The following is a 26,349-nucleotide window of genomic DNA, read 5'->3' as shown; positions in this document are numbered from 1 at the left end:
AGAGCGACAGCCGCGAGCCCAGACCCCCCCCCTCCCCCGCCCCCAACCATCTCCCAAGGACGCTTAGTGATGCCGTCAGTCTTAGGCGCGACCGAACACGCCAAGGATTCACGTGAAGCGACGCGCACTTCGCTTCTCTTCTATTACTCTCTCTCCCTCCCGATTCGGAGACCACAGCGCTCCTCCGGAACGGTGGTGCCATGAAGGAGACGCCGTTATCTAACTGCGAGAGGCGTTTCCTGCTCAGAGCCATAGAGGAAAAGAAGGTAGGTAAAGAAGCCCGCGCACTCCCTCTTCCCTTGCCCCTATCCTCGCGCACGCGCGGGCTCGCAGTTTAGAGGCCAGTTGGGGGCGGGGCGGGGCGGAGCAACTGTCACCTCTCGCCCCGCCCCTTCCCTGTCGCGCCTACAGTGGAACCTAGTGTTTTCGGACGTGAGCGAGGACTTGCGAACCTGTTGGTTACTATCCCGCTATCGATGTTACTGAAGAAAAGGGGTTTGATCTCAGCGTCTCTAGCGTGCCCGTTCCCCAGCCTCCCCCTCTTCCGGGTTTATTGCCTTATGGGAAGGGGCCTCTGAACTTCAATTTCGGACCGATTGGGGCTTCCCATCTGTCACAGATCCTGACCTCCTATTGGCGTTTGCGCTCGCGCTTGCGCACGTCCTTCGGGAAAGTGGGAAGATTCTCGCGCACTTCCCTTCTCTCCGGGGGCGGGCCCAGAAGGTGCCATAGGTTCCTTTAGTCAGAGATAGCGTCTGCCCCGGCTGCTTTGATACGGGGTCTTTGTCTGAAAGGGTCAGGGACTTGCCCAGGGTGTCCTAGCTCTCTGGCCGGTGGCCGGACTGCCGCTGTCTAAAGTGTCATATATTTTATAAACCGGGGAAGGTGGGGGAGCGCACCGACAGCGATGAGTCAGAAACGGCTGCCTGCAGGCGCTGGCAATGCGCTGATCCCTGAAGGCAGGGGCAGAAGGGAGGAGGGAGGGCATTCACACCCGCGTAAGTCCCAGACCGAAGGTGGAACATCTTTCATGGGAGCAGCAAGTTTGGGCAGATGTGAGAGGTCACGGGAAGTTAGCCCAAGCATCCGGGCCTTCGCGTCCTGGGCTCTGTGATGCTCTCAAGGAACTCAGCCTAATAAAGCTGCCAAAAGAAGCTGGAACCAGATTGTGAAGGGCTTTATGTGCCAAACACATAGAGGTTGCATTTTATACCAGAGCAATTTGGGAGCCACTTAAGCTTTTTGAGCAGTGATAAGTGGCCATATTATTAGATATATTTACTTTGACGATTTTTCCGGAGCTATCATTGAGTACAGGAGAAGCAGTAGGTTAAATCAATTAGGAGGTTCAGGAGTCCAGGCAAGAGACCTTGAGGACTTAGACTTAGGGTAGTTGAGCTCAATAGAAAAAAAAAAAAAGAAATGGATGAGAAAGATGTTGATGAGATTATATTCACTAAATTTGGCAACTAGTTAGATATAGTAGTTGAATTAGAGTAGATTGTGAATCTGGGTTATTGGAAGAATGATGCTATTATCAATAGAAATATTGGAATTAAGGGGGAAAGGGATATAGAGAAAAATAGTTAGATTTTGGACTTGTTGAGTTTTAGGTGATAGTGAGGCATAGTATCCTAGTGAATATGTCTAGTTATGTAAATTTGGAAATGATGTGTATAAAAATGACAGGGAAGTTAATGAGATCACATTGTCATGAAAAAACAGTGAGAAGAAAGGATCTATGAGGTAAACTGTACCAAACCCTGCAGAGAGATTTAGAAGGCTGAGGACTGAGAAAAGGCCATTGAATTTAGAAAGAAAGCAGTTATTTGGGAGAGAGTGGTTTCAGGTGACTGAAGAAGCTAGATTGCTAAGAATTGAGGAATAGAAGGTAAGGAAAGGCAATGAGTGTGCAGAGCTTTTTCTAGAAGTTCCTCTAGGTGAAAGGTAAGAGGTAGGGTGGGGGAAGCACTGGGGAAGGATTGGATATTTTGCCTCTTAAGTATTTCAGAGGTGTGAATTGTGGCTGATAATGGCATGTGGATATAAATCCCAGAAGTTGAGGGGATTTATCTGGGAAATAAAGATACTTGTGGGACATCAGCTTGTCAGTCTCAAATGTAAGAGCTGGGATAAAGAAAAAGACTATGCCATATGCTGAACTAGTTGAAAAAGAATAAAGAATGACCCAGGGCTAATCAGTAGCACAGTGTAAAATCCATAGATCTAGATGGAGTGAACCTCAAAAATTCTCAGTAAAAGTTCCAGAAGGATCTAAAAGGGAAGGGAAGAGGCAGCTAGATGAAGTCAGGAGGACCTGAGTTCAAATTTGGCCATACTTCCCAGCTGTGTAACTCTGGTTGTCTTAGATGAAATGCATATCTATCTTCTAGCCATCCATTACAGCCTAAAGACTTTCTGGCTGCCCTCACACCACATTCCATCCACTGTCTCCTCCATGCCTTGGCATAGGCTATTAGCTTATTCCCGGCATACACTTACCACCTTAGAAACCCTGACTTGCTTCAAAATTTAGCTCAAGGGCCATATTTATAAGAGTTTATCCCCTTCCAGACCTCTACCACTTCTAGTACATTCCATTTCCCTTTAGTTAAGCTTGTCTTTAGTTAAGCTGATCTTAGCCAAAAGGCTAAGAAACCATCTGTACATCTTTTTCCCTGATAAAATATAAGCTTTTATGCAATGGGTACTGTTTTATCTGTCTTTGTATTCCTAGCACCAGGCACAAACTAGGTGCCTAATGTTTGTGGATTCAATGGGGTTATGAGAGAGGATACTTCCAGTATTGAGAGAGTGACCAAGGATTCAGTGTTTTCTGTTGCAAGGGTCTGTGACTTTTAAGGAGCTAAGAGGAGTGTAAATTGAAGCTATCTTATATGTAAGACAATCTGTTTAAAAATAGAATGATACTGGAAGGATGGGGCTGATAGGGTTCAGTCTAAGCCAATGGTTCTCAAAGAATGTACCATAAGTATTAGATATATATATTATTTCAACTAAAAGAAAATTTATAATTATTTTGTTAATCTGCACTTTAAATATGGATAAATCTTGTTATTAATATAAACTAACCTCAAAATACTTTAGACCCTGCACTTATGAAGAATTCAAAGGTAGCTATTATTATTGAAGGGAAAATGGGTATACTCAAGTTTCCAGGTGCTTCCTTAGTGGTGCCCCAAAATAAAGAATATATACTGTGCTGTAGGCCCCCTCCTCACATAAAAAGTTTGAGAACCATTGGTCAAGAGAGGAGCTTTGTGATAGTAGAATGATACATCATGACCAGTACTGTTTATGTCAAAGAATTGAAAAATGAGTACATGCCCATCACTTGGGGAATGGCTGAATAAATTATGGTATATGAAAATAATGGAATATTATTATTACATAAAAATAATGAACAAGCTGCTTTTAGAAAGGCTTAGAAAGATTTATATGAACTGATGCTGAGCAAAGCAACACATTGTACACAATAACAGGTTAATTTTAGAATTCCTATTGTGTACTGAGTCTAGTACTAGAAGTTATGGAAAGGTAAGGTTTTGGTAAAATATAATCTCTGCTGTCATGGAGCTGATGATTTAGTAAAGGATAAGACATCAACAGATAAGGCTGTAATACAAAATAATATAAAATAAAAGGTCATGTGAATTCTGTGTACTTTTGAATTGAATTAGAGCTCACAAGTTTAGTAAAGTTAATAATGTTAAAATAGTTTAACTGTTTGAACCTTCTGAAATTTATCCCTACCTATAAAATTGTTGTTTTTCTGTTTAAGCGCCTTGATGGTAGACAGACCTATGACTACAGAAACATCAAAATTTCATTTGGAACAGACTATGGCTGCTGTATTGTGGAACTTGGGAAAACAAGGTAAAAAAGGATAACCCTTTTGTTTAAGTAAAATAAAAATGCATGCCGAGAAGTATCTCATGGACTCAGCATTTTTGTCATTTAAAGATTCTCTGAAAACTCCCTACCCCTCATTTTTTAAAGAGAGAATTGGACAAAGGATGTTATGAAAGGATAGTAATAAGCAGAGGTTCAAGTTTAGCTGAGGCTGGTGGTTTTTCTGAACTGCATTGGACTGTGCCAATTGGGCATTTGCACCAACTCTGGCATTAATGTGATGACCTTGGGGTTCCAGGAGAAACAGACCAGCCCAGAGAGGAGACAATGTGTAGATCAGAACTCTTGGGCTAGTCAAGGGTAGGATTGTGTCCTACATATCCAACTTGGGCAAGAGAGGAAGATCCAATTCAAAAAAAAAACTTTTGTAAAATCATTCAGTAGAGAAGAGCTTTAAGAAATGAATGTAGGTTCACTGATAAATATTTATTTTTTTTGTTTTGCAGAGTTCTTGGGCAAGTTTCCTGTGAACTTGTTTCTCCAAAGCTCAATCGGGCAACAGAGGGTATTCTTTTCTTTAACCTTGAACTCTCTCAGATGGCTGCTCCAGCTTTTGAACCGGGCAGGTATTGGATTCTGTTTCTTAAGAAGGATTTACTCTGCCTTTTGACAAGAGAAAATGTATTACAGCAGTGAATTTGTGTTTTAATGGTGATCTGTCATCTGCCCATTCTTATTTTCCTAGGCAGTCAGATCTCTTGGTGAAGTTGAATCGACTTTTGGAAAGATGTCTAAGAAATTCAAAGTGTATAGACACTGAATCTCTCTGTGTTGTTGCTGGAGAAAAGGTACATAAAGCATAAAAATATGCATAAATATTATAAATAAATAAAAATGAGCATAAAGCATAAAAATATGCCTTCAATGGTTAATACTAGAAAAAATGATAGAGATTTGTGGGGCTTGACATCCATCCTTCATTCACAAAACTTTAGTTGATCTGACTTTTTTATTGGATAGTCTACTAAACTTGATTAAGGGCATACTTATTGTCCTGTTTATTTTTTAGGAAGGCACTTTATTCTGGTAGAATTTGGTCCTTATGAAGATAAATTTGTTTCTTTAAAAAAATAAACAACTGTTGTGTTCCACAGAAATAATACTTTAAATTTATAGAATCCCCTTCCCAATGAGATTTGAGGTTCTTATACAAATTTATCTCATTCATTCTTCTTAAAGTGTATCATGGAGAAAGATAAGCACTCTTACTCTTTTACAAATTGATCTTCACTTTGGACGTAACCTTGACTCTAATGGACTGACTTGAATTAAGGCAAATCACTTTGTTTCTGCATTTCATACTCAGTGCCTCTTCTATTTGCCTGAGTTACAGATTATCATCACAATTTTCAAAGGAGCACTGGTTAAGTAGAAATTGTAGTGAATCTGGGAGTCTATGAACATTTTATTTTAGATAAAACTGTGACATTTATGCCAACTACCTATCTAAAATTAGATTCAGTTTAGCTAATGATAATAGACTAATAGAAAATTTCATTATTATGTATTAACTCACTTAGAAATTAACTTTTAGAGATAAGTAACAGATTTAAAATGGACCATGACCTGACAGAGCTATCACCCTCACTAGTAAGAGACCCTTGATATGCAATATCATGTGTTCTTTCCATCCTACCAGGCTGCCCTAGTAACATGTACCTTGACTTTATAGATTTGCTTTCTTTGAAATAATAAATATATATTAAATATTTTTATTTTTATTAAATATATTTTAAAGTATATTAAATATATTAAAAAGTAATTACATTTCGCATGTACTATACAAAGATTTATTTTTTATTATTCCAATTCTCTTCCAGGTCTGGCAAATCCGTGTGGATCTTCATTTGTTAAATCATGATGGAAATATTATTGATGCTGCCAGCATTGCAGCAATTGTGGCATTGTGTCACTTCAGGAGACCTGATGTGTCTGTCCAAGGTGATGAGATTACCCTGGTAAGTCTTTGTAACAATGTTGGGGAGGGTGGGGGGTGGGAGGTTCCTTTGTGTACTCCTTGTTTTAGTGGTGCTGGCATTTGGCATAAATCCCAAAAGTGGCAAAGAGCAACTATCTAAGTCACCATTCCTGGCACAGCACCAAAGGTAGATAAAGTATCAATGAAGGGAGGAGGCAGTAGGGTGTTGTGAATGGAGAGCCAGCCTTGGGTCAATAAATCTTCTGTGCAAGTCTTGGTTGTAATGTGTTGTAGCTTTTTGACTGTGGAAAGTCATTTAAACAATCTGTGATTCCAACATATTCTGGCAGATGGAGTTTCTACACTAGGAATTCCTTGCAACTGGTGAAATCACAGGTCTAGACCAAAAAATGTCATTAAATAAATGATTGTGATTCTGGGGATTTGGATGGAATAAAATTCTCAAAGACTCAGCAAGAAAAGAATTTAGGAGAAATTGTTGAGGGTGGGAAAGGGTGGTAAAAAAAAGACGTGTTTTTAAAAAATCTACTAGAAAAAGATAGAAGCTCCATTCCGTTTGTGAAATAATCTGCACTCATTTCCTTGTTAGATTGTTGCTTATAATCCCATTTTTCAAATGAGGAAGCCAAAAACCAGAGAGGCAGAGGGACTTGCCCAGATTCTCACTATAGGTTATGATCATGCCCAAATTCAATTTACTTTAACCCACCTTGATTAAGAACCTGCCAGTGTAAATGCCCATTGATTGAGGAATGACCAAATGAGGTTCTGTACATAATGGAAAATCATTATTCAGTGAGAAAGGAAGAAGAGGTCAGTACAAGAAGCACATCAAGATATCTATATTTACACTAATGTCAAGAGAAAAAACCAGAAGGCATTTTGCCAGAGGCTGTAGATTAAAAGACAAAAACTAAAATAGCCCCTGCCTTTTGAAAAGTATTCTGCTGGGATTGAGGGGGGAAGGAGGGGTAATGGGTATACAACAAGCACAGAAGTAAGTAAAGACAAGGGGATTTGAGGAGGGTGGAGATTTAGGGAACTCAGGAGAGGTTTCACAGAGTTGGCGGCACCTGAAATGAGCTTTGAACCTTGCAAGTTAAAGATGAGGAGGACATATGGGGCAGGATTGCCTACTTATACAGTTGTGGAAGATAGAATATAAAGTTTAGAGAACTCAAGAGTGGCTAAAGATAAAGAGTGCTAGAAGAGGTAAGCAGGAACTCATGGATGGTCAGAGACATAGGAAGGAGGAGATTAAAAGATCTAAAATGGAGGGAAAACTGGTTGACATAGAGCCAGGAATCCAGATAACAGGTAGGGGTGCAGGCTTCACAGAGGAGGAGACTGAGACAAGTAGTAGGGGAACATTGTTGTTTTCTCTCAGCAGACAGGAAGTCTGAAGTACAGAGGTTACAGGAGATGGAAAAAGAAACAATTGACTGTCAAGTTTTAAGCATCCTATGATGTCTGACTATTGCTATAGTGTCTGTTTCTGTATCCTGTCAGCTAGACACTAGAGAGATGAGCTGGGCCATAAAGGCAAATAAGTGAGGCTGGCCAGTCATTTGGTTCAATAATGGTATTGGGTATAGATAATTAAAAGACCTGAATTTGAATACTATTTAGATGCTAGCTGTGTGACCACAAGCAAGTCATTTAACCTGTTAAAGCCTCAATTTCCTCTCTGTAAAATAGGTATATTAATACTTATACCATCTAGATCCCAGGGTGGTTATGAATAAATTGTTTTGTAACCCCAAAAGAGCATATAAATAAGGTACAATAACTTTTGATAATAAGGGGCCAAGGGCCAAATTGAATTTATGCTTACCATGATCCTTTTTGTTTTGAAATGTGTGAAACCACCTGAAATCCGGGATCAGTATGTCTTTAGCTTCTAATTTCTAAGAGTTTCTGACTCTCTGAGGTTTGTCATGTCTGAGAGATCTGAATCTAGTACCAAGGACTCTCTGGAGCTTCTAATTTCTCTTGAGGCCAAGGCTCTGTTGGCATCATACTGGCTTGGGAAGGAGGCTGAATGCTTGCTTGGCACCAGCTCTAAAGCTTCATCCCAGGGTGGCACATTTGGAGGATTCCCAATAAAGGAAACAAGTATTTGGCTTGGGCACCTACATCCCTGGCAGGTAGCCCATGTTCTCTCATGACTCCCTGGAACTTATATGTCTAGTAATTTACAGCTCCTAAGCTGCAGTGACATTGGTAAGAGAGCTTGAGGAAGAAAGATTCTAGGATCATAGAAGCATTAGAGAAGGGGATAATTTTTGCAACATTGGTGACAAAGGAATATTTTATTTTTTCCCCTTGAACTTCTGGACCAGTTCATTTTTTTAAATATGACCATTACTTTAATGTTTTATAGTTACTGGCCATTGTGTTTTTGTATAGTACGCATTGGAAGAACGAGATCCTGTACCTTTGAGTATCCACCACATGCCCATCTGCATCAGTTTTGCCTTCTTCCAGCAAGGGTGAGTCTCGGGGAGCTTGGTATCAGGAGCAAAAACAGATGATCTAAGGATAATGTCAAAATGTATGTATACCCCACAGTAAGAGGGGTCTTTCTAACACATACATATATTCATGTGCATGCATGTACACACACAGTGAAAACATGGAAAATATGAGTGTCATCATCATCATCATTATTCCATATTGCCAAAAGAATAGCAAGGCAAAATTTAAGTATGAGATGCTGAAATCGTCACTCCTGATTGTGTCATATGTGTTATCTCTTTACATTTAATAAATGCATGGTAAAAACTTAAATTTGTGATTGCATTAGTATAGGAAAGTCCCAGATGGGAAATCTCCTTTAGCAATGTACCAAGTCTGGGACTAAGCCTCAGAGAGTTGACCCAGAGTCACTTAGCCAGTACATATCAGAAGTAGAATTGGAACTCAGGGAGTAAGGACTTGGAAATGATGGGCTTTGATCAGGTAATTAAATGTTTAATTTTTTTTTTCTTTTGGCTATGAACAAGGATGGAGAAAAGCACTGAGAAGCACTCAAACTCATTACATTGAAATGATAGTTGAGAATTTCACTCTAAGATGAACTGTTTTGAATGGCATATGATCAGAGTTTAGAAATACTTTTAGAGTCGTCAGTTTTGCCATGTAATGGCATTTATTGTACTTTGAAATTTGAAATGAAATCTAAGATGGAAGGAATTAGAGAAAAAATGGACTTGGAATTAACATAAAGCATTCACTCGGATCCACACTCGGATCTAATTTTTTGTTAGAACACTCAAGTCATCTAATCAGCCGAAGACAAATTATGTTTATTTGAAGCAACCAATATTGACAAAGAGATTTTTACAATAATTGCCTTGTTGGGTTTTCAAAAAGAAGTACATTTAGTATTCACTTTGTGTTAATAAATATTATCATTTTCCTTGGCTTTCAGTGCTTCTTAATAACGAAAGATGTTGTCATTTTAATTTTTCAAAACCTGTTGTTTAGAATTTATATCTTAATCCTTTAATCACTCAGTGTTTCTTATTCTGGACTATTAATATTAATTAAAATATTAAACTGCTGTTTATTTCAGAACTTACTTATTGGTGGATCCCAATGAACGAGAGGAACGTGTCATGGATGGCCTTCTTGTGATTGCCATGAACAAACACCGTGAGATTTGTACCATCCAGTCCAGCGGTGGGATCATGTTGCTCCAAGACCAGGTGAGCTGTATGATTCGTGTCTTGTTAAATATGATAGTGTGAGGCATTTTGGGGGTTGAGGCTCCAAGCTCATCTTACTGCTAACATTATCTTGAATAACTAGATAAGTAGATTTGTGTGTCAACGAGGGTCACCCTCCTAATCCCAGTACTAGTTGCTTCTCTTTAATACTGCTCACTTAATAATATTTGAAAGCAGCCAAGTATGGGAGCCTCTTTCACAATGTAAATCATTCCTTCGTATCTAAGTAAATGGAATGTAGCTGTGGCCACCTCACCAGGTGCCAACAGTCTAGCCAAACCAGTGGATGGGCTGCCTACTCAAGCTTGAGTTCCAGCAGCAGCAGCAGCATTAGGGTGATCCCTCTGCCACCCTTACTTCCTCACCATAAAGAGGCATGAAGAACTCAAGTAAGAGAAGTGAGTGAACAATGTTGGGAAATTGTGTATTCTTCAGGACTTAGAACCTGAATATTCTGGTTACCTAACTGATATGGACACTAAATTCAATTCTGGATGTAAGCTATATTGAGGATTGAGATAAATAAAAGGATGGTGTTAAAAGTACTTAAAAAAAATCATTCAGGCAGTGTGTTGGAGTTGATACATACCCTGCATGGTGTTGTACAAGACACTTAACTTCTCAGTGATAGTCTCTGCCACTCTCTTAAGAGTGTACATTTCAGAGAAGATGCTGAACTTCATTGGTAGAGAGTTTCCTCTTTCTCCTTCCTTGCCCCTATCATTTAAGGATGATAGAGAAAAAAAATCTGATTTTTTTTGTGTTGTTTTTTTATAAATTTTATAATTATATATATATATATATATATATATAATTATAAAATTTTATAAATTTTATAAGCCTTTATTTGAATTGATGCTTTAAATGTTTTGGTGATTTAAAAGTATTCTTTCTCAAGGGATCTGAAAGGGGGAGAAATAGCAAAGTCTGGCAGATATTGTTTTTATCAGAAAAAGTGACCAAGAAGATACCAGTATCTTCCCACCTATAGGCCATTGTTCCATTTTCTCAAAAGTTTTCATCTGTATATGCTTTGAGAGCATCCTTGATGAAGGTATGGAAAAAAGAATGAGGCTTTCTCAGATGAGATTCCAAAGCAAAACACAATCATACACTCTACTGAGAGGGGCAGAAAACTTAAGACCCTCCACCTCTCCAGGATTATTGTTTGTCAGTTATGAAATAAAGCACAATATTACCCAAAGGGCTCTTCTTCAGTAGGCACTTCCCTGTGTTGTATCAGAGTCATACAACATCCTTAAATTATGTTAACAACAAAATAACTGTGGTCAAGCAACTGATTACTAAAATTAAGCAAGGCCTAGGACAAGATGATGTATGCTTATCCAAAGTGTTTGTTGCTATTACTACATGTGTAGCGTAGAGGTGAGGCCCTTTGGATTCTGTTTTTTAATGACTTAGTGCAGATTGCATCAAATCTAGACACATTTTAGAGCCTCTTAACGAGCATTCAAGAATTTAACCTATCTTAATAAGATGAACAGAGCTTATGGACCAAGGCAAATGGACAATGAGCTGAGCCCAGAATTGAAAGAAGGAGATCTAAGCAAGTGGCAACATATTACATTTCCCAGGTTTTACCCAGAAGTGGTGGTAGAAGGAGAAATAAAAACTAGGGGAAAAAAAAATTGGTTGTCATGGAGTAAAAGTGAAGGAGCCTTGAGGCCTGTGTATCCCATTGGCATATATTGCTGTGCAGTAAGAGGGGGGCCATGTCTCCAGCAGTACTCCAAGTACAAAAAGTACTTCTGTTAACAAGATTATTGATTGATTGATGTCCTAGAGGAGTCCATTTCCTACAGCCAAACAGTGAAGTAATTCAGTCCTCCGGAAATATAAGTCTTGAAAGTATTATTGAAGTCACCAGATTAATAAACTGGAGAGATTTTAAAGATTATCTTCTGTAATGTCTTTATTGTGCAGCTAAGGAATCTGGAACCCAAAAAGAAGTAACTTGTTGAAGGTCCTGTTGTAGAGCCAGGATTGAACAATGTGGGTATTTAATTGGTGCCTGCTGAATAACTGAAATCAGCCTCTTTGCCACCATCCTATAATGCCTCAGTCTCGGCAGAATTGACCTTTTGAAAAAACAATGTAAGAAGTCATCACCCTTGCTTCTCTGAAAAAAAAAAAAAAAAACAGGACTAGTGACACATTGCCTTAAAATTAATCAACTCAAAATACAAAGTACTGGGGGGAAAATGAAATCTAAATTACTTTGTCTCCGACAATTGAAGTTTTTCTTGTTGAAAAATTCTGAGATTAGTGGTCATAGTGTCTGTTGGTCTGTTTTGTTTTTTTGTGAGGCAAGTAAATGTCGAGTGTCTGAAGGCATATTTGAAGTCAAGTCCTCCTGACTCCAGGGCTGGGGCTCTTAAGTATTGTGCCATCTAGCTGTCACCAAAAGTGTCTTAGGGCTGATGGTGTCAGATTCAAATAGAAATGGGGGGCCATTAAATGGTATATTAAGATCCCTGCAGGCCATGTTTTGACTTAGCATTAACACTAGCTACGTTTTATTGCATTTTTGTTCATTTTGCTAAATATTTCCCAATTGCATTCTAATCTGGCTCATGCCACACTCAGGAGTGTTGTGGGCTCCATGTAGACTACTACGTTTGATGTCTCTGATCTAACCTTCCTCCTCATTTTACAGGTGAATAAGCTAAGATCTAGAGAGGACAGCCAATTTGTCAGGGTTACAGAGATAGATTTAACTTCTCTGACTCCAAATGCCATGCTTATTCATCACCTGAAAAACATCAGCATTGGAATTCCACATTGTGTCTTTATCCATAGTAGTTTCAACATATCGTGGTTAGATAAAGACAGAAAATTTGGAGGGTAGTTTTGCAAGTGATAGGTGAAGAACAGCAAACACAGAAAAAGTTTAGGAACTCAAAAATGTATGACCCAGATATTACAGTAAAGTACTGTAAACATTTTATAAAAGAAAAAAATTCAGACTTCTTTTCTAGCATGAAAGGAGAGCCAAAAAATGTTATATAGATTTCTAGATCTTGGGGACATTGCACCTCCCAAACCTTGTGGTATGGAAGGGATAAATTTATATTGTTTGGGGGGAGGGGAAGTTGTACTATTTTAATCTATCAACAAATATTTATTAAGTGCTTACTATATGCTAGGCATTCAGCTGTGTTCTGGGGGTGCAGAGGCAAGATGACTGGCCCTTTCCATAAGGTGCTCATATTCCAGTGGTAGAGACAAACATGCTAACAACTCTGTATATACAGGATTGTTCATTTTAGACCCAAGACTTTTTTTTTTCTTTCTTTAATAATAGCTTTTTATTTTTCAAAATATATGCAAAGATAGTTTTCAACAGTCACCCCTGCAAATCTTGTGTTCCAAAGTTTTCTTCCTCCCTTTCCAATTTCCCCTCCCTCCCACCCAGACAGCAAGTAATCCAGTATAGGTTAAACATGTATAATTCTTCTAAACATTTTCACATTTGTCATGCTGCACCCAAAAAAAAAAAAAAAAAAAAAAAAAAAAATCAGATCAAAAGGAGAGAAAAAAACTAGAAAGGAAAAAAAACCAAGCAAACAAAGCAATAAAGCAAATCACTTGTGACTTTCCCAAAACTACCCTCCAAATTTTCCGTCTTTATCTAACCATGTTATGTTGAAACTACTATGGTGAAAATATTCTTTGATCCACATTTAGTCTCCATAGTTCTCTCTCTCTGGATGCAAATGGTACTTTTCATCACAAGTCTATTGAAATTACCTTATATCATCTCATTGTTGAAAAGAGGCAAGTCCATCAAGGTTGATCATCACATGATCTTGTTGTTGTTGTATATATGATCTTCTCTTAGTTCTGCTCATTTCACTTAGCATCAGTTCATGTAAGTCTTTCCAGACATTTATGAAATCAGCCTGCTTATCATTTGTCATTAAAACAGTAGTATTCTATTACACTCATGTACCAAAACTTAATTCGGTCATTCCTGAACTGATGAGCATTTATTATTTTTTCTTGTCATCTTAGTTAATATGAGAGGTGTGAAAAGTAGTACCTCAGAGTTCAGACCCAAAACTTCTTTTCAAAAATAGTTTTAGAATTTGGAACAGACCTGCTCCTATGATCCTTATTAGTAAAGAAGCAGACCCAAATTAAACACACATGTGGGAATCTCAGAAGAACTTTCAAAGATACTTCATGGGGTGCTGGGGAAAATCCCTAGCACGAAATTAATATTCATTCTATATATGCTATCCAATCTTACAGCATTTGTTTTGTTGCTGTTGACTTAAATCATATTGTTTATTTAAACCAGTGACATGGATAGTAGACTACTTTGGAATTAATCTATTTCAAATCTTTAAATAACAAATATATTTAATAACAAATAACAAATATATTTAATTGGTTTCTTTTAAAGTACCTCTTTGGGCAAAGTTGCTTAAATTTAATGTTTTTAAAACATAGAAATAGTCTCAGAACCAAAATGTGTCTGTTTTTATTGCACTAGGACAAGGCATTTGATATGTTGTATCATTTGAGTAACATTGGCTTTCATAAACAGGTTCTAAGATGCAGCAAAATTGCTGGTGTGAAGGTGGCAGAGATCACAGAACTCATACAGAAAGCCTTGGAAAATGACAAGAGAGTGAGGTGAGTTTGATGGAGAGGAAATTTGATCAACTCCTGGCTTTTCTTAACTTGTACATGATCTCTTGTTGAAAAGTTCCTAATTTTATGCTTCTTCATGATGACCCACAAAATGTAAATCACCCTGATTTTTAGTTTTCTGCCTATCATTGGATAATTATTTTTGTCCTTTTATTTTTCCTTTTTTTGTCCTTTTATTTTTATTTTATTAGGAAAGAAGGTGGAAAATTTGGCTTTGCAGAATCGATAGCAAACCAAAGGATCACAGCTTTCAAAATGGAAAAGGCCCCTGTTGATACATCAGATGTGGAAGAGAAGGCTGAAGAAATTATAGCTGAAGCTGACCCTCCTTCAGAGGCGTATCTGTTCTGGAAGTTATTTTTAATAAGTGGTTATAAAAAACTTGGGTGGGTTCCTTATATATGTTATTCTCCCTCAAAACCTATAATCAATGTTATTGTGATTTCTTTTTAAGGGAGTCTTTATTATTGGAACTTTGAGCAGTTAGGTACATGAAGAGTAAAAATCTAGCTTGTAAAATGAAGAAATGCAGAAATCCAGGATTTCTTCCTTAATGGAAGCTTTTAAATTTTGGGGGAGAAAGGCCACTGCTGCTAGCACTGATAGTTTAACACAGCACCAAGATTTTCAGGACACCCTATGTGATCTTTAACTTTGTATCATGTAAATGAATAGGTCATATTTATATTTGGCATATAAATGCCAAAAAAAGGGCTTTTTTCTCAGTCCTCCTCAAATCATCTTCCCGGTTGTTAGTCCCATGTCTTGTAATAGGCTACTGGATTATCTTCTTTTTAAGGAAAAATTGGGCCACTTGTTCTTAAGTGGGCTCACATAGTTTAAAAAAAACAACAAAAAACTTCTCATTGTGCCTGCTCTTTAGAAGGTATCAAATCAGATTTGTTTAAGTTTCCTTAACAAGTTAAGTGTTTCTAAACCAGTGTTATGGACTCCTGGCACTGCCCAGATTGGAGAAGGGATAGAGAGTTCCTGGGGCGATTTAGAAGAAGAAGAGGATGAGGATGAAGGTGGCAGCGATGATGTCACCATTCTTGACAGTGTCAAAATGGAAACAGAAGACCAGAATGTTGGTGACCACATCACTGATGGTAAGTTCTGCTCCATTAAAAATAACAGCTGAACTATTGATTTTCATCAGTCTTTGCTTGGCTTCACTTCCTCTGGCCCTGCTGCCTTTCTTAGTATTTGTTTTCCTGATGAGACAATATGTTCTAAAAAGGCAGGTGCTCCCCAGGATAGCCAGATCACAGTGGGGTAGTGCACCTAGACCCACAGCATGGATCTTAGCAGACCCCCTGGGACTGTGAGCCCAAAAAAGAAGACCGCAAAAAATTTTACCTCCAGATGTCACAATTTTGGATCTCTGACATGACTCAGTATAATTCATTAATGCCCAAACAACACTGCTATCGAGTTCTTTATTATTTGTAAAATAGTCTGGGATTATATTGCCTCAAGTTCTAAACCTTGATTAGGAGGATGGAGAAGTGATCAGCTCACTTCACTGTATGTAACTTGGTTTAAAAAATAGGCAACCTTACAAGATGAGGAACCCCATTACTCCTTAAGTATCACCAATGCAGTTCCCTTAAGGGTCTAGCTAATGTCAGGATTTAAACCCGTCTTCATGATTCTGATCACTTACTTGAAAAATGTAATTTCCCAGATTCTTTTGTCCTTAAAAGAGACACTCCTATTTGTGACTCTATAAAGCCACAAGGGCAGAACAGCCTTTTCATTTGTTTCACCTGGCACTCAGTAGGCATGTGAATGTTTGCCCCCAAACCCTTTAAGTAACAGTAGCACCGCTTTGTGAAGGAAGTGCTTTCCCTCTCAAACACATCCAGTGTCACATGAAGAAATTGGGCTTCAAGCCCAATGCTCTGGCTAGGCTGTACCTAGAGCCTAGACTTTTCCCCCAAAGGCAATTAGTTTTTTCTGGAAACAAAATTCAATAATTCATTTAATGAAGTCTATATATTACAGCTTTTGAATAATCCATACAGAAAACATTTATTGCAGACCTCCTATGTACAGAGCCTCTTCTAGAAATTAAAGTACAGTACAACATGGTAGAGCTGGTCTTCACCAAAGGTCCTCGAATGATAGCCATCTACTGACATTGACTCATCAGCTGTTTGCAGTTCTTGATTAAGTTTATCCAATGATAAGAAAGTACAGTATTGTCTTGTTGGCTATACAATTTTGCCTTACTATGGTTTTGCATATTTCTTAAAGATACACCTATCGTTCTGTCAGATAGTGAAGAAGATGAAATTATCATTTTAGAACCAGGAGAAAATCCAAAGAAAACAAGGTAACTTAAGTACTTCTGATTTATTTCAACAGTTATTAATGTTAATGCAAATATTAATTCAACTCTTGATGCTAGGTTTCAATGTCTCCAAATGTAGAATTTTAAAATGCATATGTAAATATAAAGCTCACTTTTAATCCCAGCAGATGACCATTGAAAATTCCTTTTTATGTGGATTATAGTGAATCGTCCAGGAAAGACTCTGGGCTTTTAAAAAAATCTGCACTATATGACAAAAGCATATTATGGCCAGAGGAAAGAAGAGAGCCTACATCTTCACATAAACCCATTTTAAGTTTGGTTAAGGTGAAAACATTTGGCCCAACTTCTGCTGGACAAAGTAATTTGTACCTGATAGGTTCAGGGCAGGGTGCTAGGAATGGGTTAGACAGCCCTGCCCAACATGTTGGCCCATAGCCCTGATAAAAGATTTTTCCATCATTATTATTTAAAGCTGAATATGTCCTAGCATTTAATTTTACTTGGTTGAGTGTGAAAGTTAGATGGGGATGGCAAATGCTAGCAATCACCCCAGGCAATGATTTGTTATTGTTATTTTAACACGAAGATGCTCTTCTCAGGCCTGGAAGCCTTACCTCCTTGAAAACAGAGGCTAAGCCTTCTTACTAAATTTTTACCTGAGTGAATACCCACTAAAGAAAACATCTACAAATACATGTCTAAAATCTGAGATACATGTTTTTAGGCTTTGATTTCATTTGTTTACAGGATACAGGCCAACAACTCCAAACAGGAAAAAGCCTCAAGTAAAAAAGCTATTAGAAAGAAAAAGAAGAAGAAGGCTGCTAACTAAAGCTTCCAAAAATACATTACTGGAAAGTACATTTAGGACTGTTGCGTATTTTTACATGTATTTTTCTTGATTTAAAATAAAGTATCTAGAAAACATCTTGTGTAATTGGATTAATTTGAGAGGTTGAACCTACCCTACTTGTGATTGCAGACAGTTGAGGGGAAGGCCGAAAGAGGCAGGCAGCATGGTCTGACAGAAGAATGTGGTGGTATTTTAATCTGTGTGGACCAGCCTGGGAAATGCCCTTCTACCCATCAGCAGCTCCCTCTGCGTCGTTGGGATCCACAATTGGCTTGTATCATCAAGAAGGGCTATATATAGTTTTATAGATTTTAAAACAATCTCATTCTATTTTACACTGCAAGAACTGCTTTAGCAGCAGAGGCACAGCCTTGATCAATGGTACACACACAGCCCGCCAGCAGGGACTACCAGAAAAGGCCAAGGATTTGTTGCAGAAACACCATTCCCTACCTGAATACTGCACATCACCCTGCCCTGGAAGACCGCATCTTAGACGTGCTGATGCTCTCCTGAGCCACGGCAATCTTAAGGAAACAGATATAAGCCAAGACAGGGAGGGCCACCAACATTTTAAACTTTTCCTCCTGGAAAATCCTTCTGTGGTGCTGCCTTTTATCATGCTGTTCAAGTTCAAACACTCCCATGAGTGAGCCACGTTCTGACCAGTTTTCACTTGTTAGAGGCAAACTATCAGGCTCAAAATTCTTATCCTAAGTGTATGGGCTTGAATACTCACTATGCATGAACAACATGACATATCTGCAGCTAAATACACAGGACAATTGCACATAAAAGATTTACATTTAAAATCATAAAAATCAAAAAAGTTACTTCATAATTTGTAATTGACCATAACTTGTGCCTTGTGAAGTGATTCTTTGTGAAGAAACCTGGGCCCACAATAAAACTGTCCAGCACAACTTCTGTTGGAATTATAGCTAAGTCTCTTGCTCACTATAAGTTTAGTGTCTCTGGAGGGTTGATGAGAGATACACCATGGTACCTGTGAAGGGGAGAGAGAGAAAGAGAGAAAGCAAAAGAGAAATTCAACATCCTTCATCTTGGAGAAGTGGCCTGTGCTTATCCCCAACTTTCCTAACTGTAGACTTTCGTTTAGATAACTGGTGAGCTCACAATGGGATATAGACTGCAATGTTGATAAAAAAACAAAAACAAAAAAAAAAAACTCTTCTCTTCATGAAGTCCATGAATCTAGGTTTAGTGGGAGCAATATCTCAAGATGAGCATAACATATGGTATGATAAATAGACTCAGGGATAAAAACTTAAAAAATGTATGATTTGGTAACCGTTTTGAGTACATGTACAAAACCCCGTGGACAGTTAGGGTATCATATTTTTACTCTCCAAATCCTCTCGCTCACTTGGACAACTCACAGGCCCTCATCCCTGTGCTTCCACATAAGATGGGGAATACCACCTGATTCACCCCCTACTTGAGTGGACCCGGAAAGGTTTTGCCCTTTCTATATCCCCAGCACTAAGCACAGTATCTGCAAGGCACACTACTTAATAAAGGCTTGCTGGTTTTTAAATGTCATAATCTGACCTCAGAAATTGATCACTTATAAATAAAGGGCCTACAGCTACACTTTGACAGAAAGGTGCTTAGCAGGAGTTACATGAAAAGAGTCCTACTACTACAGCTGATACTTTTCTTACTTTGCCGTCTTGTATTTTTCTCGTATAGACTGCTGTGCATGCTGTGGCGCTCTGAGGTAGGTCTGGTGGAGGTCCAATAGACATGGTTTAAGACTTTCCAAGGTGTATCCTGTTTGTTGGATTAATGACTCGGGCTACAGGAAAGGGACATGGAAGTATGAAACTAGTTTGTAGGCATGTAAATGAGTATAGATATCTTTTCCCCCAAAAATGTGAAAAATGAGTCAATCATCTCATCATTCCCCATTTTTATAGACTCAACAGATCCTTGAAATAGATTAACTTAAAAGATTGAACCAAAAAGCAGAAGCACTAGCCCACATAGCTGCAGTTTCTCTAGCCTTTGGCTCAATGTATCTTAATGTCATTCAGTTCAGAACATTCTTTCCATTTTATAGAAAAACAAGCAAGTTAGATAAGATGGAAAGAATGTTCATTCTATCTAGGTCACAGAGATTATTTCCCCAAAATGATTTGTAAGCCAAACATTGCTCTATAAATGATCTATTGTAATAGTGGTTTTTCCTTTTCATAAACTGCAGTCAGACAACTATAAGCAATTTTATATTTTATAAAAACAATTCTTCCAGCACTATTTATTTGCAAAGTCATAAATACATACCCAGCTTTTCCCAGTGATTGTATAGAGTGCTATATGAAAGGCAGCTCCTGCAGTAACTGATGGTAAGTATTTCAGGTATGGGTCAGCATCAATTAAACTTAACTCTCCCAGAAACTAGAAATGTAAAAGTTTTAATATTTAGTGATTACATACATTTATTTCCACCTAAGATGTTTGCAAAGGTGTTATGTGTTAATCTTAATAATATAATGCTAACCTGCTAGGGAGATTTAATGAGCTACCAATTACAATCTTCTCTTCACAATAAATTCTTATTAAGTGGTTTTCTTGTTAGCTGTGGGCCTCAGATTTAAAATGGAAAATTTTAGCAGGACAAGGACAAGGAGAGAAGTGAAGGGATTCAGAATTAGGCCCTAGAAGGAGCTGGAGAAGTTTACCCTGGAAAAGAGAAGGCTTAGGCCAAGTGCTGCTAACATTCCATGAACCTGCTTAATATTTCAGTAATTGTATTTCACCATAATTGATTTCCTGAATGGTATGTTATACATTCTAAGGATTCAGGACCCCAAAACAGGAGGAAATGCTTCTTGTGGAGGGATGGGATGTTTGCCTAGTACCATTTGAAGGGCTGCTTTGTATAAAAGAGGTTGGAATCATTTAGTCCCAGTGGACAGAACCAGGCACAGTTCGTGAACATTACGAAGGATATTAACGTAATATTAATTAATTAATGTAAATTATAATGTAATGTAAATGTAACTAATTAATTAACGTAAATATTAATTAATATTAATGTAAGAGTCACCTCTGCAGTAACGAGGCATCTCATGATGACATGAGTCACTTACCATTGCTAAGCTTTCCACTTTAGAATTGGCCTGCTGCTGATGTAGGAAATACTGAGTGAGAAACTGGTTGATTGTTGGTGCAGCAAGGTCAAAAGCAAGCACTTTTAACACCAGGTGCTCCATTCTTAAGACCTGCTTTTTAGTGTACGTGTCATCAGTGATATACACAAACTCTGCCACTTCTGGAGGGTAGATCTCTTCAAACTTTCTGCAAGGAAAGGCAGGATTCAAGATGATCAGTCCCATTAAACAAATACTGCTTTCCTCATTGGAAATGCCATCATTACAAAAGGTGTTAGTATGTTGTTCTATCATAAACTGCCTTGCACAGCTTTTGTCCAAGGGCCTTATTAGTGGCTCTCTAACTCCAGACCTCCAACAAACAGCCTACAGACAGTACACTGAATGCACCACAGCCAAAACCAGAACTTTTGGTTCCTAATTTTCTCATTTTTGCCAAGGGTACCATTGTACATCCAGCCAACCAGGCTCACAACCTCAGTCATCTGACTGCACCAAAGAAAATGAGCTACCAAGTCTTGTCCAGGCTTTAACATCTTTCACTCAAACCCTCCACTTCAGGCTGTCATCACTGGCCTGGACTATTCCAAGAGCCTCTTACAGGGTCTCTGCAAGTTGCCAAACTAATGCTCCTAAATAACCTTGGGCCCCTGTGGGATTAGAGATACCTTGGTTATATTCTAGCAACATTCAAATGCCTTCTTGTCCTTCCTTTATGCGAGCTTTTCCCCAGTGTTAGAATACATTAACTCCTTATCTCCAACACTTAAAATCCCTGGTGGCCCTCAGCCTTCATACCCCCTCAACCAGGAGGCCTCTTCTGATTCCTGCAGCAGATAAAATCCTATTCTATCTCCTGCTTTTTTCCCTACCATATATTTTCACATGAGCCCCTTTTAGGCTCTGTAGAAGCACAGACTGTTCTCTAAATTTCAGCTCCTTGATAGTAGAGACTCTGATATATTGTGGGACTTCATGCTTGCTAAAGCATGCTAGCGTGCACAGATCTGGTTCTGAAATGCAGTTCTCTATTGCTGGATTCTAGGCAAGTCCTTCCCTGCTCTAGGACCTTGATGCTTCATGTGAAGTCCCTAAATGGCATGGCTCTAAACTGTTTTGTACAATCAGATCAAGGAAGAGTATTTATTTGGCTAGGCCCCTGGAAGACTTCTGCCAAATGCTCCAAAATCACTGATGCTAAAACCAAAGTACTAAAGCAGGAATTGAGGCGTCTTGTTGTTTATGAAGTTCATGGACTATTACATTTGAAAGGGACAAGTAAAATACATGTATAGAGCACCAAGACCAGGAATGGAGTAAAGTGAGGTCAGAGACAGCATTATAGAGGGGACAGGGAAGGCAACTGGCCTGTGGTAGGAAGGAAGGACCAGAACTACAAACAGTGGTGGTGCTTACATCCCAAAAGCAAGTGCCCATCAGGATAGGCAATGTCTACTGCTGAAGATGGTGGCCTTTTGTAGAGGAGCCAAACATTAACCCAAGTGAGGCTTTAGCTTCTGAGGTGACACTGCCTCCTCTGCCTGGCTGAGCCACCATTCCTACTCCTAAACACTGGTTGCGCTCCCAAAAAGAAAGAAAAAAATCATTGTATAAGCACACATTGAAAACTCAGGCTGCTTTCTGAGCTCAGTTCTTCTATAAGCCAGATTTGGAAGAAAACTTTAGAACAACCCATTATCTTTTTGAAAAAAAGTTCTTGTCAATCCAGTCCCTGTAATAAAAGGAGAATAGTAATAGTAATAAAAGGAGAACAGCTTACTCTTATCTCTCTGTTCTGTATTCCCCCTGAAAACAGACCTGGCTCTTTAGATCAAGGCTTCTGAACTTTTTTATACTGAGAAATTTTTATACAACCCTGGGTACATAGATATATGACAGGTATACAAATCAAACATTTACTGATAATCATAACTTCATGACCCTTGTGTTCAATACGAGGTCACAATCCTCCGTATTTAAGAAGCTTTGCTTTAGATCACTGAGCTCATCCTGCTTTGTAAGGAGCCTCCCACGACTGGGGGAGTGACTTACGAGGCAAGGAGCATGGCAGCAGTCCCAACCAGCTGAAGCTTCCCTCGGAGCACTGACATTGAGGACAGGAACCTATCAATGTAGTTCACAGCCAAGTGGAGAGTCTCATTCTGGAGCTTGTACTCTTCCCCGACCTCCACCAGCCAGTCCACCAAGATGGCTCGCATACTGTTGGTTATGTCTGGCTGCTTCTTCATGTAGCCCACCTTGGGCTTACACTTAACCTGGTTAAAAGTAAACAGCTGAGAGTCAAACAAGTGGACCCCATCCGCTATCCTGTCTAGCAAGCTGTCCCTTCACAGAAAAATAGCCAGCAAACACAAACTCTGATTTACCTCCATTTCCCTTAGGTATAGATAGATGTCTTCATGGTAGTCAGGGACTTCATTGACATTTGGTGGCTTTTCTTCTGGCTCCAGGACCACAGACATGTCCATAGTAAGGGGAGATTCTGAGAAAATTTCAGGACAAGGTTAATCACTTTCTTGTTTTAAATGTTTAAATGGCAGAAAGTTAGAAGGTGGCTGACCACAGTCAAATCTCTAACTCTGGTAAATGGAATTCATATAAATGATATCAATCCTCTTTCTAGCCATCTCTAGTAACAACACCAACAGTTTTAATTTTTAGAGCACACGTTAGCTTTACCAAAGGCGTTCCTCAGCAAGTCAGTGAGGAGTATCAACATGACTATTCTTTCTTTGAACAAGGAAAATGAGGTTCAGAAGTGAAGGCATGCACCCATGGTCACACTGCTAGCATCAAATCTTGCTGGAATTTTAGAGCAACAGTTAGCCTAGCTTATATGGCAGGGGATCCCAATAGATATCATATCTGGTCATTTTACTGAGCTACTCTTTCAGATTCAATATATTGATAACAAAATAAATATTATCTCATCCGATCTTCACAATAACCCTGGAAGGTGTTATTATGATCCCCATTTCACAGCTGAGTAAACAGGCTAAGAAGTTAAATTACTTGCCCTGTCACAGAGTGACTGGATTTGTGAGGGATTGGATAAGTGAGGCCGATTTGAACTTGAGTCTTCCTATTTACAGGCCCTTTCCTCTATCCACTGCACAAATATTTTATATTCTACATGTAATCCACAGGGAGCATAAACTAAATAGATAGGCTCATCTTAACTTTTGTAGGAGCTGTTCTGTTATGGAGGTATCTAATCTAAATTAACCTAGGTATGACTAGAGCTGTAGGCAAGGTGACTTCTAGAAATCACCTACACCTACCCAAGATCAAGAGACAATCCTATCACTGCTTGAGTTTTCATAGGAACCGAATGTTTTGGTGAGCACTATGCTCTAGGCAGCCGTTTTATAAATTTTTCTTTACCATGACTAATAACTATGTCATTACTTTCCAATGTTAATGATGTCCCAAGGCCAGAAAATCAATCTTAAACTGACTTTCATTCCTAATTTAACAAGAGAGCAGATCAACTTTGCACAAAAGATAATCAATTTGCTTCCTTCTGCAATCTAAGAATTGGATGAATAAAAGTTTTGGTTTTGCCTTCCTAGGGGAATAGTTCTTTTCAAAAAGCTAGGCTAGACTGTATATTCAGGGCCCCAACCACTGTTAGATAATCATCACTTATGCCTGTCTCAGTTCAAGATGAAAGGCATTCAGTTTTAACTTTCAAGTCTTACCAAAACTACCATCCATTGGATAATCAAGGGGCACCAAAGGTTTTCTCGTCTCAGGCAGAGAAACAGCTGAATGAAAACCCAGCATATCATCCTCAGACTCCACTTTTTTAGGGACAGAAAGTTTCTTCCCATTGTCCCCCTCGGGTTCATCCACATGGATTGTGAAAGTGGGCTGCTTACTGGTGGCATTCCAGGGTGGGACAATACCCTGGTCATCATTAATGGAAACATCCCTGAGAGGCGCAACAACCTGCAAAAAATGAATAGGCAATATTACTTCCTAATTGGTGGGGGACTCAAAAAGCGCAATTACCTCTCCATCTCTAGTTCCTCATCTGTAAAATGAGGGAGGTCGATGTGTCCACATAATCTCTCTGGTACATTCCAGTTCCAGATCCCGGGACCAGGCTGGTCCCTTGCTTCAGAAACTTCATGCCTGGGGGGTAGAGAGGGGGAGAAGAGACAGGACACCACAGACCATGCTATCTGTCTCTGCACTGCCTGGGAAAGGCGTGGGGGCATTGCAGACCAGGAAGATCCTCGCATTTCCGACCTTCCCAGAAACGGACCGGGAACATGCCAGTGACCCGGCACCACGGGGTGGGGGAAGGACCCTTAAGGAAGAGAGGCCAGACTGGGGTTAGCTCGGGAGCCAGTTCCGAACACTTTCATTTGCAAGTTGTCTTCTGCGGCCAGAGGGCAGGAAGGGTCCGGGGGGGGGGGGGGGGGGCCTCCTTTTGTACGCCCCGGGCTCGGGCTTAAGAAGCCCTTAGTAAGTGGTGATTAATGAAGAAGGGGCCTGGGCAACTTGACAGCTGCCACTTCCTGGGGTGGGGTGGGGGGGAGGGGGAGGAGACCTTTCTCAAAGGTTGTCAGGCAGCCGGGAGGGGCTGAGCGCGCGCTAGCTCCCGGGGCGATCCCGCGCAAACGGGCGGACCGTTCTGGGCCCCGTGGCCAAAGGGATCCCTGGGGAGAAGCCCCGGCACCTGTTCCTCTGGGGTCTCCCACCCCTCCCCCACCGCACCCCGCACTCTCCCGGACCCCGGGCCCAGGGCGGGCCGAGCTCGGCGCCCGAGATCCCGCCGCGCGCCGCCCGGGCTCCGCTAGTGTTAGAGCGCCGGGCGTTCTCTGCCGGGACAGCGTTCCAGCGGCGCGGAGCCCGCCCCCCCGCGCCCCCCCGCGCCGGCCTCTCACCCTGCGGTTCTTGGACTTCTGCGGCGCCAGGGCAGCCGCGGGGCCGAGACCGGGGCCCGGGCCCGGCGCCCGCACGTTAGCCCGCAGCACGCCCAGCACCGTGCGCGTTCTGGCGGGCTCGGCGCCGCCGCGTTTGTCCGGATGGACGTTCTCCTGGTTCTCGTCGGGGCCGGCGGCCCGGGGCAGCCTGGGCGGCTGCGGCCCCGCCGCGCCGGCCGCCGTGTGCCCCAGCATGGCGGGGGGCCAGCCTGCCGGGGCTCGGCTCTGCGCCCGGCCCCGCGCCCCGTGCACCCCTCTCTGTTCTGATCCGCTCCGCGGGCCCCGGAGGCTCCGGGCCGGGCCGAGCCGGGCCGGGCCGAGCCGGGCTGGGGCTGCGCGCACGCCCGAGACCTGGCGGGCTCGGGCAGGACGGCAGGCAGGGGCAGCAGCAGCCGCGGCGTTCTACCTCTACCGCCGCTGCCCAGGCCGCGGCACCGGGCTCTCCTCGCAGCAGTTCAAGCGTCCCGCGACTATTGAAATGGGCCAATGGAAGCCGCAGGCGTCGGCACGTCACCGCGCGCACGCGGGCCCGAGACATCGCACGCGGGGCGGGGCGGCCTGGGGAGAATGGGAGGAGGAAGAGGAGGAGTCCTCAGCCCGCCCCGCCCCGCCCCGGAGGGACGCTCTGGGGTGCGGGGAATCGGGGGGCTGGCGTGGAGGGACGGCCTTTTCCGTAGCGACGTGGCCTGACGGAGTCTTTGCCTAGCCGAAGCTAGGGCTGGAGAGCCGCGAGACCCGGGGGAGCCTTAGGCGCCCACGTGGGTACCCTCAGCTGGGATCCCACCCAACAAAGGGCAGCCC

The 26,349-nt window shown here is 40.8% G+C and overlaps 2 protein-coding genes across 2 annotated transcripts; one reads left to right on the top strand and one right to left on the bottom strand.

Moving 5' to 3' along the window:
* EXOSC9 (exosome component 9) lies at positions 1-17,530 on the top strand. The gene is made up of 12 exons (XM_003774436.4): positions 1-266; positions 3,803-3,897; positions 4,380-4,499; positions 4,619-4,721; positions 5,754-5,891; positions 8,282-8,364; positions 9,450-9,582; positions 14,177-14,265; positions 14,475-14,621; positions 15,211-15,392; positions 16,543-16,621; positions 17,351-17,530. Exons 1-12 carry the CDS (start codon positions 201-203, stop codon positions 17,433-17,435), a joined length of 1,320 nt encoding a protein of 439 aa, XP_003774484.1. The 5' UTR covers positions 1-200; the 3' UTR covers positions 17,436-17,530.
* Positions 16,283-26,007, bottom strand: CCNA2 (cyclin A2). The gene is made up of 8 exons (XM_031944011.1): positions 25,510-26,007; positions 24,316-24,565; positions 22,981-23,096; positions 22,646-22,869; positions 20,573-20,780; positions 19,764-19,877; positions 19,142-19,275; positions 16,283-18,462 (listed from the first exon to the last, which is right to left on the bottom strand). Exons 1-8 carry the CDS (start codon positions 25,741-25,743, stop codon positions 18,414-18,416), a joined length of 1,329 nt encoding a protein of 442 aa, XP_031799871.1. The 5' UTR covers positions 25,744-26,007; the 3' UTR covers positions 16,283-18,413.
* Positions 26,008-26,349: the final 342 nt, after the last annotated feature.

The sequence above is a fragment of the Sarcophilus harrisii genome, chromosome 6 (genome assembly GCF_902635505.1).
Source record: "Sarcophilus harrisii chromosome 6, mSarHar1.11, whole genome shotgun sequence".
NCBI lineage: Eukaryota > Metazoa > Chordata > Mammalia > Dasyuromorphia > Dasyuridae > Sarcophilus > Sarcophilus harrisii.
The sequence above is the reverse complement of the archived record's forward strand: the minus strand, read 5'-3'. Positions and strand labels throughout refer to the sequence as shown.